General features: G+C 38.0%; 4 protein-coding genes across 4 annotated transcripts; 3 read left to right on the top strand and 1 right to left on the bottom strand.

The window, feature by feature from the left end:
• Nucleotides 1–55: 55 nt before the first annotated feature.
• Nucleotides 56–5,597, top strand: C9374_011513 (uncharacterized protein; the record flags this gene model as incomplete). The annotated part of the gene is made up of 3 exons (XM_044687177.1): nt 56–723; nt 894–2,370; nt 2,439–5,597. The coding sequence occupies 3 exons, from the start codon at nt 56–58 to the stop codon at nt 5,595–5,597; spliced, it is 5,304 nt and encodes a 1,767-aa protein (XP_044554682.1).
• A 332-nt stretch (nt 5,598–5,929) lies between these two features.
• On the top strand, nt 5,930–6,616 carry C9374_011512 (uncharacterized protein; the record flags this gene model as incomplete). The annotated part of the gene is made up of 1 exon (XM_044687176.1): nt 5,930–6,616. The coding sequence occupies one exon, from the start codon at nt 5,930–5,932 to the stop codon at nt 6,614–6,616; it is 687 nt and encodes a 228-aa protein (XP_044554681.1).
• Nucleotides 6,617–7,980: 1,364 nt separating this feature from the next.
• C9374_011511 (uncharacterized protein) lies at nt 7,981–9,742 on the top strand (the record flags this gene model as incomplete). The annotated part of the gene is made up of 2 exons (XM_044687175.1): nt 7,981–8,896; nt 8,982–9,742. 2 exons carry the CDS (start codon nt 7,981–7,983, stop codon nt 9,740–9,742), a joined length of 1,677 nt encoding a protein of 558 aa, XP_044554680.1.
• A 207-nt stretch (nt 9,743–9,949) lies between these two features.
• On the bottom strand, nt 9,950–10,740 carry C9374_011510 (uncharacterized protein; the record flags this gene model as incomplete). Its single annotated transcript, XM_044687174.1, has 2 exons — nt 9,950–10,434; nt 10,629–10,740. 2 exons carry the CDS (start codon nt 10,738–10,740, stop codon nt 9,950–9,952), a joined length of 597 nt encoding a protein of 198 aa, XP_044554679.1.
• Between the last annotated feature and the right edge of the window lie 1,713 nt (nt 10,741–12,453).

Genomic DNA, 12,453 nt, shown 5'->3' with positions numbered 1-12,453 from the left:
ACTTCAATCTCATGATTTCACACACACAACATTAAAAAAAATTCTCATCAGGTCCATGCTTTCATCCACCATCAACAGCCACAACAATGACCATGATGGACCCATCTTGATTCTTCCAATGAACACCAGTTTATTGGATAATTCTCTCTACGGTTTGCTCCGAGAATCCATGCAATCCAAAGCCACTCAAACCGTTGACTTTTATGAAAGAAAATATGAACTGCTTCAACAATTTACAGATTCAAATTCCGATGAAGTATTGAACTTGTTTCAGAACGCAGCAGAGGACTTGAGAGCCGATAAAGAAATTGTCCTTCAAGCCTTCTCTGCCAATGCTGAATGCATTGCGAGTTGTTCTGAACAATTATTACAGGATCGGGAAATCATCACGATGGCCATTCGCTACGATGGATCACGGTTATCCTTGGTTGAAAATACAGAACTTGCAAAAGATCGTGAATTGGTTTATTTGGCTTGTTGCTCGGGCTCTGAAGCCATTCAATACGCAGATGAAAGTTTACGAAATGATAAGAAATTTATGTTGCGAGTGATTAGAGAATGTCCAGGCTATTCCTATGATTCTCTCGGAGACGATTTGATCAACGATAAAGAGGTGGCTCTTGCTGCGGTGAGTGTGGATGGAGCTGCATTTAGAGTGTTTTCTGACGAAATTAGGAATGATAGAGAGGTGTTTTTGAAAGCAATCCAAACTGCACCACATTGGTAGGTTGTTGAAACGCATGAACGTCCATGCATGTAACATGATACGTGTTAATCATGAATCCCAATGAATGACCAAAATTGTCGATTGTGGATTTGGCTATACATGACTCAATGATGTATTATTGTGGAATTAATGTTGCGACAACAAATACTGGTCCAACAATTAACAGCTTATCTGAAGCAGGAGATGCCATTACAAGAGACAGAGACACGGTTCTAGAGGCAGTTAAGTTTGGTTGTAATTTGAACGATGTTGCATCAGAGTTTCGTAACGATAGGGAAATTGCCACCATATGCATTCAAAACAACTCGTGGTCGTTTAATATGTTGGGAGATGATTTGCGAAATGATAAGGAATTTGTTATGGAGGGAATTCGGCTTGGTCATTGTCAATTATCGCAACTCAATAGCGATTTACTGAATGACAAGGAAGTTATTTTACTGGCTATCCATGTTTTGGGAGGTGAAAATATTCGCTATGCAAATGATGCATTGAAAAATGACCATGATTGTGTGATGGCAGCTCTGAACAATCAACCTTCTGCCCTCAGATATGTTGGTCTCGAATATAGATCAAATAAGAGCCTTGTACTAGACATTTTGCAAGACCATGGATATTTATACGAGTTTCTTTCGGATGAGCTGAGGGCAGATAAGGAAATTCTTTTTACTGTTTTGCATGGTGCCTACTCGAATGGTTTCATGCATGCCAGCGCTGAGTTGAGAGCAAATCGAGAAGTAGTGCTCGAAGCTGTAAGAATCTCAGGCGATTGCTTGCAATATGCTTCTAATGAACTTCAACACGATATTGAAGTGGTCATGACAGCTGTAAAATCGAATGGAACTGCACTTCAATATGCCAGCGCTGATTGTAGAGAAAATTATGAACTTTGTGAAGTGGCAATCTTTTCACAACCGGAATGTTATCAATATGTTGGCCCTGTATTGAAAAAAAACAGAGACTTAGCCATGCAGGCTATTGGCTTGTTTTGCAGCAATTACAAATACATCGACGATAGTTTGAAGCAAGATGAAGAGCTAGCATGGATAGCCATTCATTCTAATCAAGGTTACTCTTTGTCAGTCTCAGATTTTGATGATAAATTTCAACACAATCGTAGAATGATGTTGGAACTGATGAAAGCATATTCGTACCAGTTTGAACAATTGTGCAAACCATTTAGAGGTGACAAGGAGTTTATCATGCGTGCCCTGGAATCTGATGGAGGTGCATTGCGTCATGTTCCAACTATACTGAAAAACGATAGAGAATTGGTTATGGCAGCTGTCCGAGCGGGTCTTTCTTATAAAGACCTTCCATTGGAGTTTAAGCAAGACAAGGAAATTGTCTTGTTATATGGGATGAGGAGAAGAGGATTGCATTTTTACACATCTCTGAATGAGGAACTTCGAAATGATATAGAGGTAATTAAGAGTGCATTGAGGTCAGGCGTTTCTCTCTCATTCATTCCTTCCCAGTTTAGGAAGGATAAAAAGTTGGCCATGATAGCACTTCAAAATCATGCATCCAATAACTACAAGTACTTGCTACCAGAACAGGCTTCAGATCGAGAATTTATTCTTGATGCAGCAGCAAGAACAGGCTCTCCAATCATTGCGTATGCTACTGAGTGGAACAATGATAAGGTAAGTTGTACAGTTTCGATTTTACTTCTTTTTCACGAATATGTGAAACGATACATGACAACATACAGGAAATCGCTATGGCTTGTGTGAAAAGAAATGGATATGCCATTGAACACGTTTCCGATGAATTGAAAAAAGACCGTGAGATTCTTGTCGATGCTGTCCGCCAGGATTGTTCCTTGTTACAGAAAGTAGATCAAGTATTCAAACAAGACAAGGAAATTGTTAAGATAGCCATTTGTGTTGACGGCTATTATATTCGTTATGCAGATTTATCGCTGAGAAGTGATAAAGAATTTATCACTCAAGTTATTAACGAAGGAAATTCCTCAATTTATCCGTATATCGATGAAGAGTTTCGAAAGGACAAAGAATTGCTCAAGAAAGTACTGTTATTAGATGCGCACTTGTTCCGATATGCGAGTACTACTCTGAAGAAAGATAGGGAAATGGCCCTTTTGGCAGTCACGATCAATGGCTCCCTATTGAGGTACTTGGGAGAAGCATTGAGAGATGACAAGGAGGTAGTTGAACGAGCCGTGTTTGACAGTGCTGAAGCAATGAGATATGCAAGCAATAGGTTGAAGAAAGACAATCAGTTTGTGATGAAAGTTCTCAGATTTTCGCCAGCATGTATTGAATTTGTGGATGAGCAATTTAGTAACAACAAGAAGCTTGTCATGGGGCTTTTCGATAATTATTTATTTTCAAGCGTTTACCTCAACAACTTGAGCCCTTCTATGAGGCAGGATCGAGATGTTGTCAAAAAAGCCATTGAGAGCGACGCTTACAATTATCAACAACTACCTTATTTGTTGAGACAAGACAAAGAGTTGACATTACTTGCTTTGAAACATGGATCCATGCTTTCCCGTTTGCCGCTCTCTCTGAGAAACGATAAACAAATTATATTGGCAGCTATTAAGAACGATGCAGTATCGTTGGAATGTGCCTCGTATGAACTCCAAGATGATGACGAAATTGTGGAAATGGCAGTGAGACAAAACGGAGATGCTCTTAGATTTGCCAGTGACAGACTCAAAGGGAAGCGTGACCTAGTGTTGAGAGCATTGAAATATGGAACAGATTATGGCTACACTCCGCTCAAATATCTCAAAGATGAGTTTAAGAAAGATAAGGAAATTGTGATGCTAGCTGTAAAAAAGTCAGGGTTGGCGTTAGAGTTTGCCCATTCATCACTGCAAGCCGATAGAGACATTGTGTTGGCAGCTGTGAAACAAAATGGAGAAGCCTTAGAATTTGCAGCCGTACATTTACGAAGTGATCCCGATATCGTTCGCGAGGCATTAGCCCAAAATGGAAGAGCACTGACGTTTGTCAATGGAAAAATTGACAAACCATTACTACTGTATGCAGCCAAACAGATTGGCCATTCTGACAATTTGGATCTAGATTTGTTAAATGACCCAGATGTAGCATTGGAAATTGTGAAAACTAACCCATACGAATTTGGTCATTTGAGAAAATCACTTCGTTATGATAGAAATATTTTACTTACTGCCATCAAATCACATGCTGAATCCTTTTATTACACGTCTCCAGAGTTGAGACAAGACAGGGAAGTCATTTTACAAGCTGCTTCTCAGGATGTCAAGATTATCGCTCACTGCTGTGAAGAGATTAGGAAAGATAAATCGTTCGCACTGGAACTAGTTAAGGTGAATGGTTTAGCAATTCGATACCTTGATGCCTCTCTAAAGAACGACAAAGAGATAGCATTGGCGGCAGTTGAAAAGAATTCTAGTGCCATATATTATGTCGGGCAAGAAATGCTTAAGGACCGCGAAATTGTTTTAAAAGCTATTAGGACAGGAAGCGTGTTGACATTTATGGCTGTAAATGAAGAATTTAGAAATGACAAGGAAATTTTACTTCATGCCATTAATAGAGATCCTAAATCCATGCTTGCTTCGGGAATTAACGTTTTCAATGACAAGGAAATAATGACGACCATTATTTCCTTACATCCAGAAGCTTTATGTTATGCTTCTGATGAGCTCAGAAAGGACCGAGAATTTGTGATGAATATTGTCAAACATTGTGGATGGGCTTTGCAATTTTCGGAGGCATCATTTAGAGATGATCGCGAAATTGTACTGCTAGCTGTTAAAAATGAAGGAACTGCCTTATCAGGAGCAAGTGTGAGATTGAGAAATGATGTCGAAATTATTACTCATGCCATTCAAAACCAGGGTGAAGGCATGAATTATGTCACTTGTCCCGAAGTGCTTAGTGATAAGAAATTAATTTTACAAGCTCTCGAACATTGTGAAAACTCATATTTCATTACTCGATGCAATATCACAGAACAAGATAGGGATATCGTCTTGGCAGCTGTGAAAAAGAATGGAAATATTCTTTGTAGTTTGAATATAGAGCTGTTTTGGAAGGACAAGGAAATCGTGATGGAAGCAGCGAAGAACGTTCCTGTAATTGTTATGTTTGACCAACATTTCAATTTGAGAGAAGACAGAGACTTCATGCTACAACTCATAGAAAAAGAGGAATCTGCTTTTTCGTATGCCTCAGATTCACTCAAGAACGACAGAGAGTTTGCATTGCTTGCTGTGAAAAAGAGAGGTACTGCTCTCCAATACCTCAGTTTCCAATACAAGCAAGATCGTGAGATTGTCATGGAAGCTGTCAAACAAAGTGGTGATGCTCTTCCAACAAACCATTTCAACCGTGATAGAGATGTCGTTTTAACTGCTGTGAAACAAAATGGACTTGCGTTGGCCAATGTAACTGATCAATGTTTGCTACATGATCGAGAGATTGTTTTAGAAGCAGTTAAATCTAAAGGCATGGCTTTGAGACACGTCCCAATGACACTTAGAAAAGATATAGAAATTGTAACGACAGCTGTCAAGCAAGATCCATCAGCGATGGTATTTTCATTGTTGAGTCTTTCGGATAATGATGAATTGATGAATGAGCTAGTTCAAGTTAATGAGCATGCACTATTTTTCGCGTCATATCGACTTCAGCATGATCGAGAATTTGTTCTAAAAGCAGTGAAATGTCATGGACTAGCGCTGCAGTATGCTCTTTTCAGTTTTTGTAAAGATAAGGAAATAGTGATGGAAGCGCTCAAACAAGATATCAAATCCATACAGTATGTTTATTTGGATTTGTTAAATGATAAGGATGTGCAATTAATTGTTTCAGAGAAGAGAAACCAAGAAGCCAACAACAAAACAAAATAAGTGGCTGGTAGCAATTCAGACCCCACTTTCATCATGGTGATTCATTATAACTTTGCGATAATAATGGAACCTGGTGGAGAAATGCAATCAAATGCAAGATTGGCACTTCACACAAGCTTTTAAAATAAATTATTTATTAATGGCTGAGACGATTGACTTTTCGCAAACTGTGGGCTCTGAATTGCTGACAGAAGGAGCCTCGAGTTTCTTGACTTTAAGTTCCTGCCTTTCAAGGTCAGACGCATGTTGCAACGATCAAAAAACAACTGTCCTGTTCATTTTCATGTCTCATAAGAATCTCAGAACCAGGTTAGAATTTCCCAAACAAAAAAATGTCGCAACAAGAAACGCTACACCAACCAACGTCCATGATTCCTTTCGAACAGCAACAACATTCAAACTTCCAAATATATCCTACTCTCTCATCTCATGGACATTATTCACCACAGATCGATGAAGATTGCCCAACATTGAACAATACAACAGTTCCAATGACCTCGCATAGTGACACTTTTCCAACTCCCAGCATCATTCAAATGTCATCTGGTACTTCTGCCGAAAGCAAAATGTCATGGTTTCAATCCTTGATCCAGTCCATGAAATCCAATATAAAATATAAAACCATACAACGCGTACTTGTACTCCTCATATGCTTGTGCGTTGTCATCACGTCCATTGCATGGAATTTCGTTTTTGGAGTTTTAATGAGTTTGAAAGTCGTTCTTTGTATTGCTTCAGGAATTGTCAGTTTCAAAAAGCATTCTACTTTTTTGAACATTGTGTCCGTGTTGCTCATGCTTGAACTAATTCTGAATGTTGTTGCTTCGATTTTATTGGTAACCTTGTATCGACGTGCCTTTATGGATATTGTTCATTTTCAAGAAGTGTTATGGCCATTGGTTGTTGTGTTAGGATTCATGCAAATGGCGATTGTTGTGTTGAATGTGACTATTGCAAGAAAATATGAAAAAGAAGAGAGTGAGCATTCCAATGAAGCAACATGTGAAAAAAGAGTTTAAGTCCATCAAGACTTGATTGAGAGTGTATTTTAATATTAGCATTTGATTTTGGGTTGGGAATTCTCAAAGAAGATTCAAGAAAATTTGTACAGACTCCAAGAAAAACTATAAAAAGAAAAGAACGCTCAAAATTTTGTGAAAAAAAATAACTGAAATGTCTTTGACCGTGAATCATTATTCGTGTTGCAAGTCTTCGCAAAAGCAAGACTGTCCAGAAGAATCTCATGTCGTGAAGCAACAACACAGCAGCACGAGAATGACAGTGGAAGGAAGTCGATTCTTTCATTTCACCAGTCAATGTGCTGTCCAGAGGGTGTGATTTTGACCTAACTTGCTTTTGTAAAATAAAACAACAACTTTGATCGGAACAAAACGTATTGTGATTATTTGTACACATAATCGTCATCATTCAACATCATGTTTCATTTTCTTTGATTACTCTTCTTTTCATGTACCAGGACGGATGCACAATGGTTATCCATAACGTGCTCATGAAACTCTTCCGCTGAAGAAGTGCATAATAAACAACACTTAAATAGTTGTGAACTTTTTTCCGTATGATGTGTATATAAATGGTTCAGGTAATTGGTGTTGGTTGCGAACAAGTTATCACAAAAAGGACAACACACGAAATTAGTGGTACATGATGGACAATGAGCTTTCAAAGCGCGGCTCAGTTTAGAAGTTTGTGCAAGATGATGCAGTTGAAGTGGTTCCAATGCAATCTCTTGCTTGCTACACCTGGTTGTTTTGCAGTATCGCGAAAAGGATGCATCGAGATAGATTTGTAATTGATTTTGAACTTTTTTCTTTGAAAGAGTGGAAAAAAAATTAAAAAAAAACATTCTCCAAGATCAAATTGAATTAATCAATTATTTCATATTGAGAGAAAGTTGATGTTGTTTTTCAAGAGTGAGATCATGATGTCTCCACTATTTTTATTTGGTTTGAACAAACAATCCTGAAGAATGGTCCGTACCAAAGTGTTCCTTTCAAAAAAAAATCAAGTTCTTGGGTGTCCAAAGACAAGTCCATACTTGAACACTCAAAACCCGAACGACCCAGCAAGCTCCTCATTGTAATCCCTTCCTAGTACACAACTTCTCATCACCATTCTCCGTGCTAGACTGTCCTGCAAGAAATATTTACTACAACATTTTCATCTCTCACAAGTATTATCCTCTTCAATGTTATCATTGGCATCTTCATCGGGAAGGCAGTTACCATCATCTTCATCATTGCGGTACAATATTTCCATGATGATGAAACGGAACAGTTCCGTAATACCAACAATAGCCCAACAATACACGACCATACTGTTATTATTAACAGCTCTTCTTCTCTTCATGTCCTCCACAATCATCATGGCTCAGGACCTTCCCAATACAGGAACGTTATGGAAAGGGTGTAAACATGTCAAAATAGAGAATTCAGAACAAGTTGTTTCATGTTCTTCCATTCAAACCTATAATGAGAGCACCATTGCCTTCAGATACGAAAGATCAGTTCAGTTTACTCTTTATTACACGTTTTTTGATACAAAACTTTATGAAGTGTGTGATGCCAATAGTGTCTCTCAATTGTTTAAAAAGTACTCGATTGATTCCTGTCTGAATTTATATTGTAATAATTATCCGAAATTGAGTAACTCTTCCCTGTCCTATTTGAATCGGACTTATGGTATTTCAAATATTCGGGATCGACAGAGTGCACTTGGAGAATTTGCATGGATGATGAATTATTGTCAATATTGTCAGCGAGAGGATTTTGTTGATTTTCACACCCAACTTCAATCTGTCAACACGAGTCGTTGTTTCCAATATGTTCGTGATGATTTTTGTAATTATAATCAGCCAGTCCCAGAAGGCTCCTTTGAGCAACCACTCATTCATGGAGAGTCCTTGTTAGAAGGAAAGACTTTAACTCCTTGGATTTGTTATTGTGGAAATGATCTGTTCGGATACAAGTGTGACTACTTTTCTACAAACTTTATTCCATTCACATTCCAAGCGTATCCAGTCATTACGTTTATCATTTCTGGAATGCTTGCAATTGCGACGATCATTTTCAATGTCATTCCGTTGTGTTATAGAAATTATAAGAAAATTCGTACCAGTATCAAGCATCACTTTAAAACTCTTCAGAGAGCTTTATATGAAGAAGTGTTTACTTTGAATTGGTTGATAATTTTCTTTGTATTCTCATACTTTGTATTTTTAACTCTTGAGAACATTTTGGGGATTCCTTTGAATCATGTTTATGATGCAAGAATTGCATTGGGTAAGTGTTGATGTACTTTCTGCGTCTCGTATTGACAATCCTGACATTTCCAACAATTTCTTGCACTCATGACGTCACACATTAGGATATGGATTTTTCAGATCATTGAGTTTACTTTGGCTCATTGCAGCTCTTGTCACAACATTGGTCATGTGGGTCAATTTATTGTTAGGCTCCATGAGAACGACCACAGATGCTCTCGTCATTCATCCCGGTCTCAAAGCTTTATTGGTCATTGTTTATGTGATTTTACTGGGCATGTCCATTCTTCCATTTGTTTATGCGGCCGATAAGAGTGTTTCCAAAATATTCAATTTGGTATTCTTTTCTCTGACTGCTGCCTCAGCTGTGATCTTTACCATTTTCTTTGTTGTGTTTGGTGCAAAATTATTCTTTACCTTAAAGGTGGCAAACAATTTGTCCTTTTTCCAGATCAAATTTACCAAGTTTGTCATGTTCCTTATTGTGGCATTTGCAGTCACATTCCTTGAAATGATTTTCATTATTGTTGAATATGGAGCTCATCGAGTGGTCTTTGGATTGTTCTACCGATCGATTAACTTTAATACTCTCGATTTGACCATGTGTGTACTCGTTTCTGGAATTATTTATCAAATGACCAGTAACGTGGAATTCAAACAAATTTATTGCCCATGTGTGAAAGATAGCACCTTCCAAAAATATCAGGATTACATCACACGAAAGAGTGGAAAATTCAAAAAGGTCAACACTGAAGATGAAGACGAAAGCTCGATTGCTTCGGATACCCGAGTGGGGACTGCTTATTCGTATATTGGCTCCGATGAGAAAACTTCACTGTCGAGACACGAAAATGATTATCAATAACGAGAGAGTTTGGAAAAGTTTTGTTGTAGAGAAGGATCAGTTTTCAATTTTGGTTTAAAAGTCGTAATAATTTATTCCTATTCATGTGTGACATTATGTTGCAATTTTAAAACATAAAAAATACTTGGAATTCAAACAAGTAATAATAAATATATAATTCAAATAATTCGAATAAATTTTTCTTTTACATCTGTCAAATCTCTTTTCCTACTTTTTGCTGACTGTTAAGGCATCAACAAATGGAATATACGAAGGAACTCTTTTCCTATAATCTTCATACTGTTTTCCAAACATCCCCACCAATGTTTCCTCCTCAAAAGGAATTCGATCATAAAAGAATTGCCATGCCACAAACGTAAATGCACACACACAAAATGGGTTCATTAAAATCAATTGAGTGGCAGGAGCCCAAATGAACCATCCCAAATATCCAGGATGACGAACGTAAGAATAAATTCCATGAGTGATGAGATTATGTCCCTCTCGTCTTCTCTCTTGGATGAGATGAGTGAATGCCATTCCTGCAGTAATCATGGCACATTTACGGATTCCATCACCGATCAAGGCAAGAATAATTCCTAAATAACAAATCCATGAGTAGGTTTTAAGAGAGGGAAAGAAGATGGATTCAATGATGTATTCGAGTATAGCACAGGACATGGCAATCATGTAGTGTTTTTCAATGGCAAGTGCTTTCCGAAGGGTTTTGAATAATTTTCATAAAATCATCAACCATTCATTCATATTCATTAATATGTAACAATTACAGAATGGTGAATCATAATTATTTTGTTCATTACAATTACATTCATATTAACGTGGGTTTTTTCAATGTTTGTAAATCGTCATCATCTCCGAATCCCGATACCACAAGAACAAAACCTACAATTGATGGAGCACATGGATCGGTTATACATATATTGCGTCAGCCACTCGCCAGCATGAAACAAAGCAATGATGGCAGCAAAAGCCAAGAAGGCAAAAAACACAAGTTCCATTTTTTTTACTTGTTTTTTTCCTGTTCAAGTTCCTTGTTCACTGAGTTTGGCTTTGGAAATTTTACAACAACACGCAAAACATCTCTTTACGAAATTAAGAGTGACACACAGTGGTTTAACCCGAGCCAAAATACTCCAGCGAGTTTGTTGGCGAGTTGGCGAGGGTCAACGTTTCTTGATGCATCATTTGAGTGCTTTTGTTTATGTACTTTATTGCACAACAACTCTTGCCTCTATTCCAACCGAGAGGGTGTATGCCTAGTAAAGCTTTAGGCAGATCCGCCCGGAATTGCATAACGATTTTTGGCAAAATACAAATAGTACATGCAGAACATTTGCAACTCGTGAGAACAACAATATTTGGATGAAACATGATATTAAGGGACTAAGAGGGGGGGAAGAAATCGCCCATCCTAGCACACAGCTAATAGCCCGGATGGGGATGATTGCTAAAATACTGCTTAATTGCAGCAACTCCAGCAACAATAGCCACCAAACAATCCCAAAATTTTTTTATTCCAGTAATTGATAGATTTATATTTGCTTGAAACACACTCAAGTTCTGGCCAACTTTATTCATAACAAGTGACTTGCGGCAATGTAGACCACAATGTTGTTGCGTTCAACACGGAATGTTTGAACAATAAATCTAAGAATTAGTTGTCACTTCGGTATCAATATTCTGGTGTCTTCTTTCTTGCAAACAACCTACACTGAGAGATCACTGTTGTCCTCCAATTGAATGTAATCATGAAAATGTCTCCTATTTTCAATATTGGACAATCGATTGGTTGAACAAGTACATAATTCTCAGTATCAGTAGGCAAAATCTTTGAAGAGTTTCACAATCTGAATTCAACAATCCTGCAATTTTCAAATTGTAGATCATGGTGTAAAACGATGGAGCCACGTATTTAACTTTTCCTTGGTGTCATTTATCCACTCACGTGTATTATTCGAGGTGTACGTTGATTTTGGAATTAGACGGGCCACCACCGAATTTGTTTTCTCCCAATCCTCATCCAAACCAAGGTGAGTAGTAACCAAATTGGAAGCGTATTTCTCTCCACTCTTCATAGCAGTCAAAACTTGGTCCAATCTTTGACATCATCGACGTCACCTGAGTTTCAAATCCAAAAATTAATCACATTTCGAAAATTATTGATATGAATAGTTCTTCGACTCTTTAGGTTTTAGTGTGAGGTAATGAAATGCCGATGCTTCTTGGTGCATTAATTGTGTTGCCTTGTTTGCGAGAAACGTGCAGCAAATTTACTATCGCATGTTAGTGGCAGTTGTTGTTGGTGAATGCTTTTCATTTTTTTAAAATAAAAATTTTTTTATTAGCATTCAGCCGCTGCAGCGAGTCCAGTCCGCCCAAGAAATCCAATTTTCCAAAACGCTCTGGAAATTACTAGCCGGATGCAATCAAATTGTTAGCTGTGTGCTTGGATGGGCGATTTCTTCCACCCCTCGGGACTAATAAATGGCAGCAACAACAACCGATGAAACTTGAAAATAACCCTAAGGGACTACTCAACAACGAGCCGTGAGGGGCCGAAGTATGGAACGGATCACGATTACGAGCGGGTGGGTGATGAATATAGTGATACTTCTTCTGATGAAGAGTCTGATGAGTCCTAGGAAATGACATCATTGGTTCATATTGAATCTCTCAAAAGGGCATCATTGGTTCGGAAGGCTTGCTGTTGT

This window comes from Naegleria lovaniensis (assembly GCF_003324165.1).
Source record: "Naegleria lovaniensis strain ATCC 30569 chromosome Unknown tig004, whole genome shotgun sequence".
NCBI lineage: Eukaryota > Heterolobosea > Eutetramitea > Acrasida > Naegleriidae > Naegleria > Naegleria lovaniensis.
The sequence above is the reverse complement of the archived record's forward strand: the minus strand, read 5'-3'. Positions and strand labels throughout refer to the sequence as shown.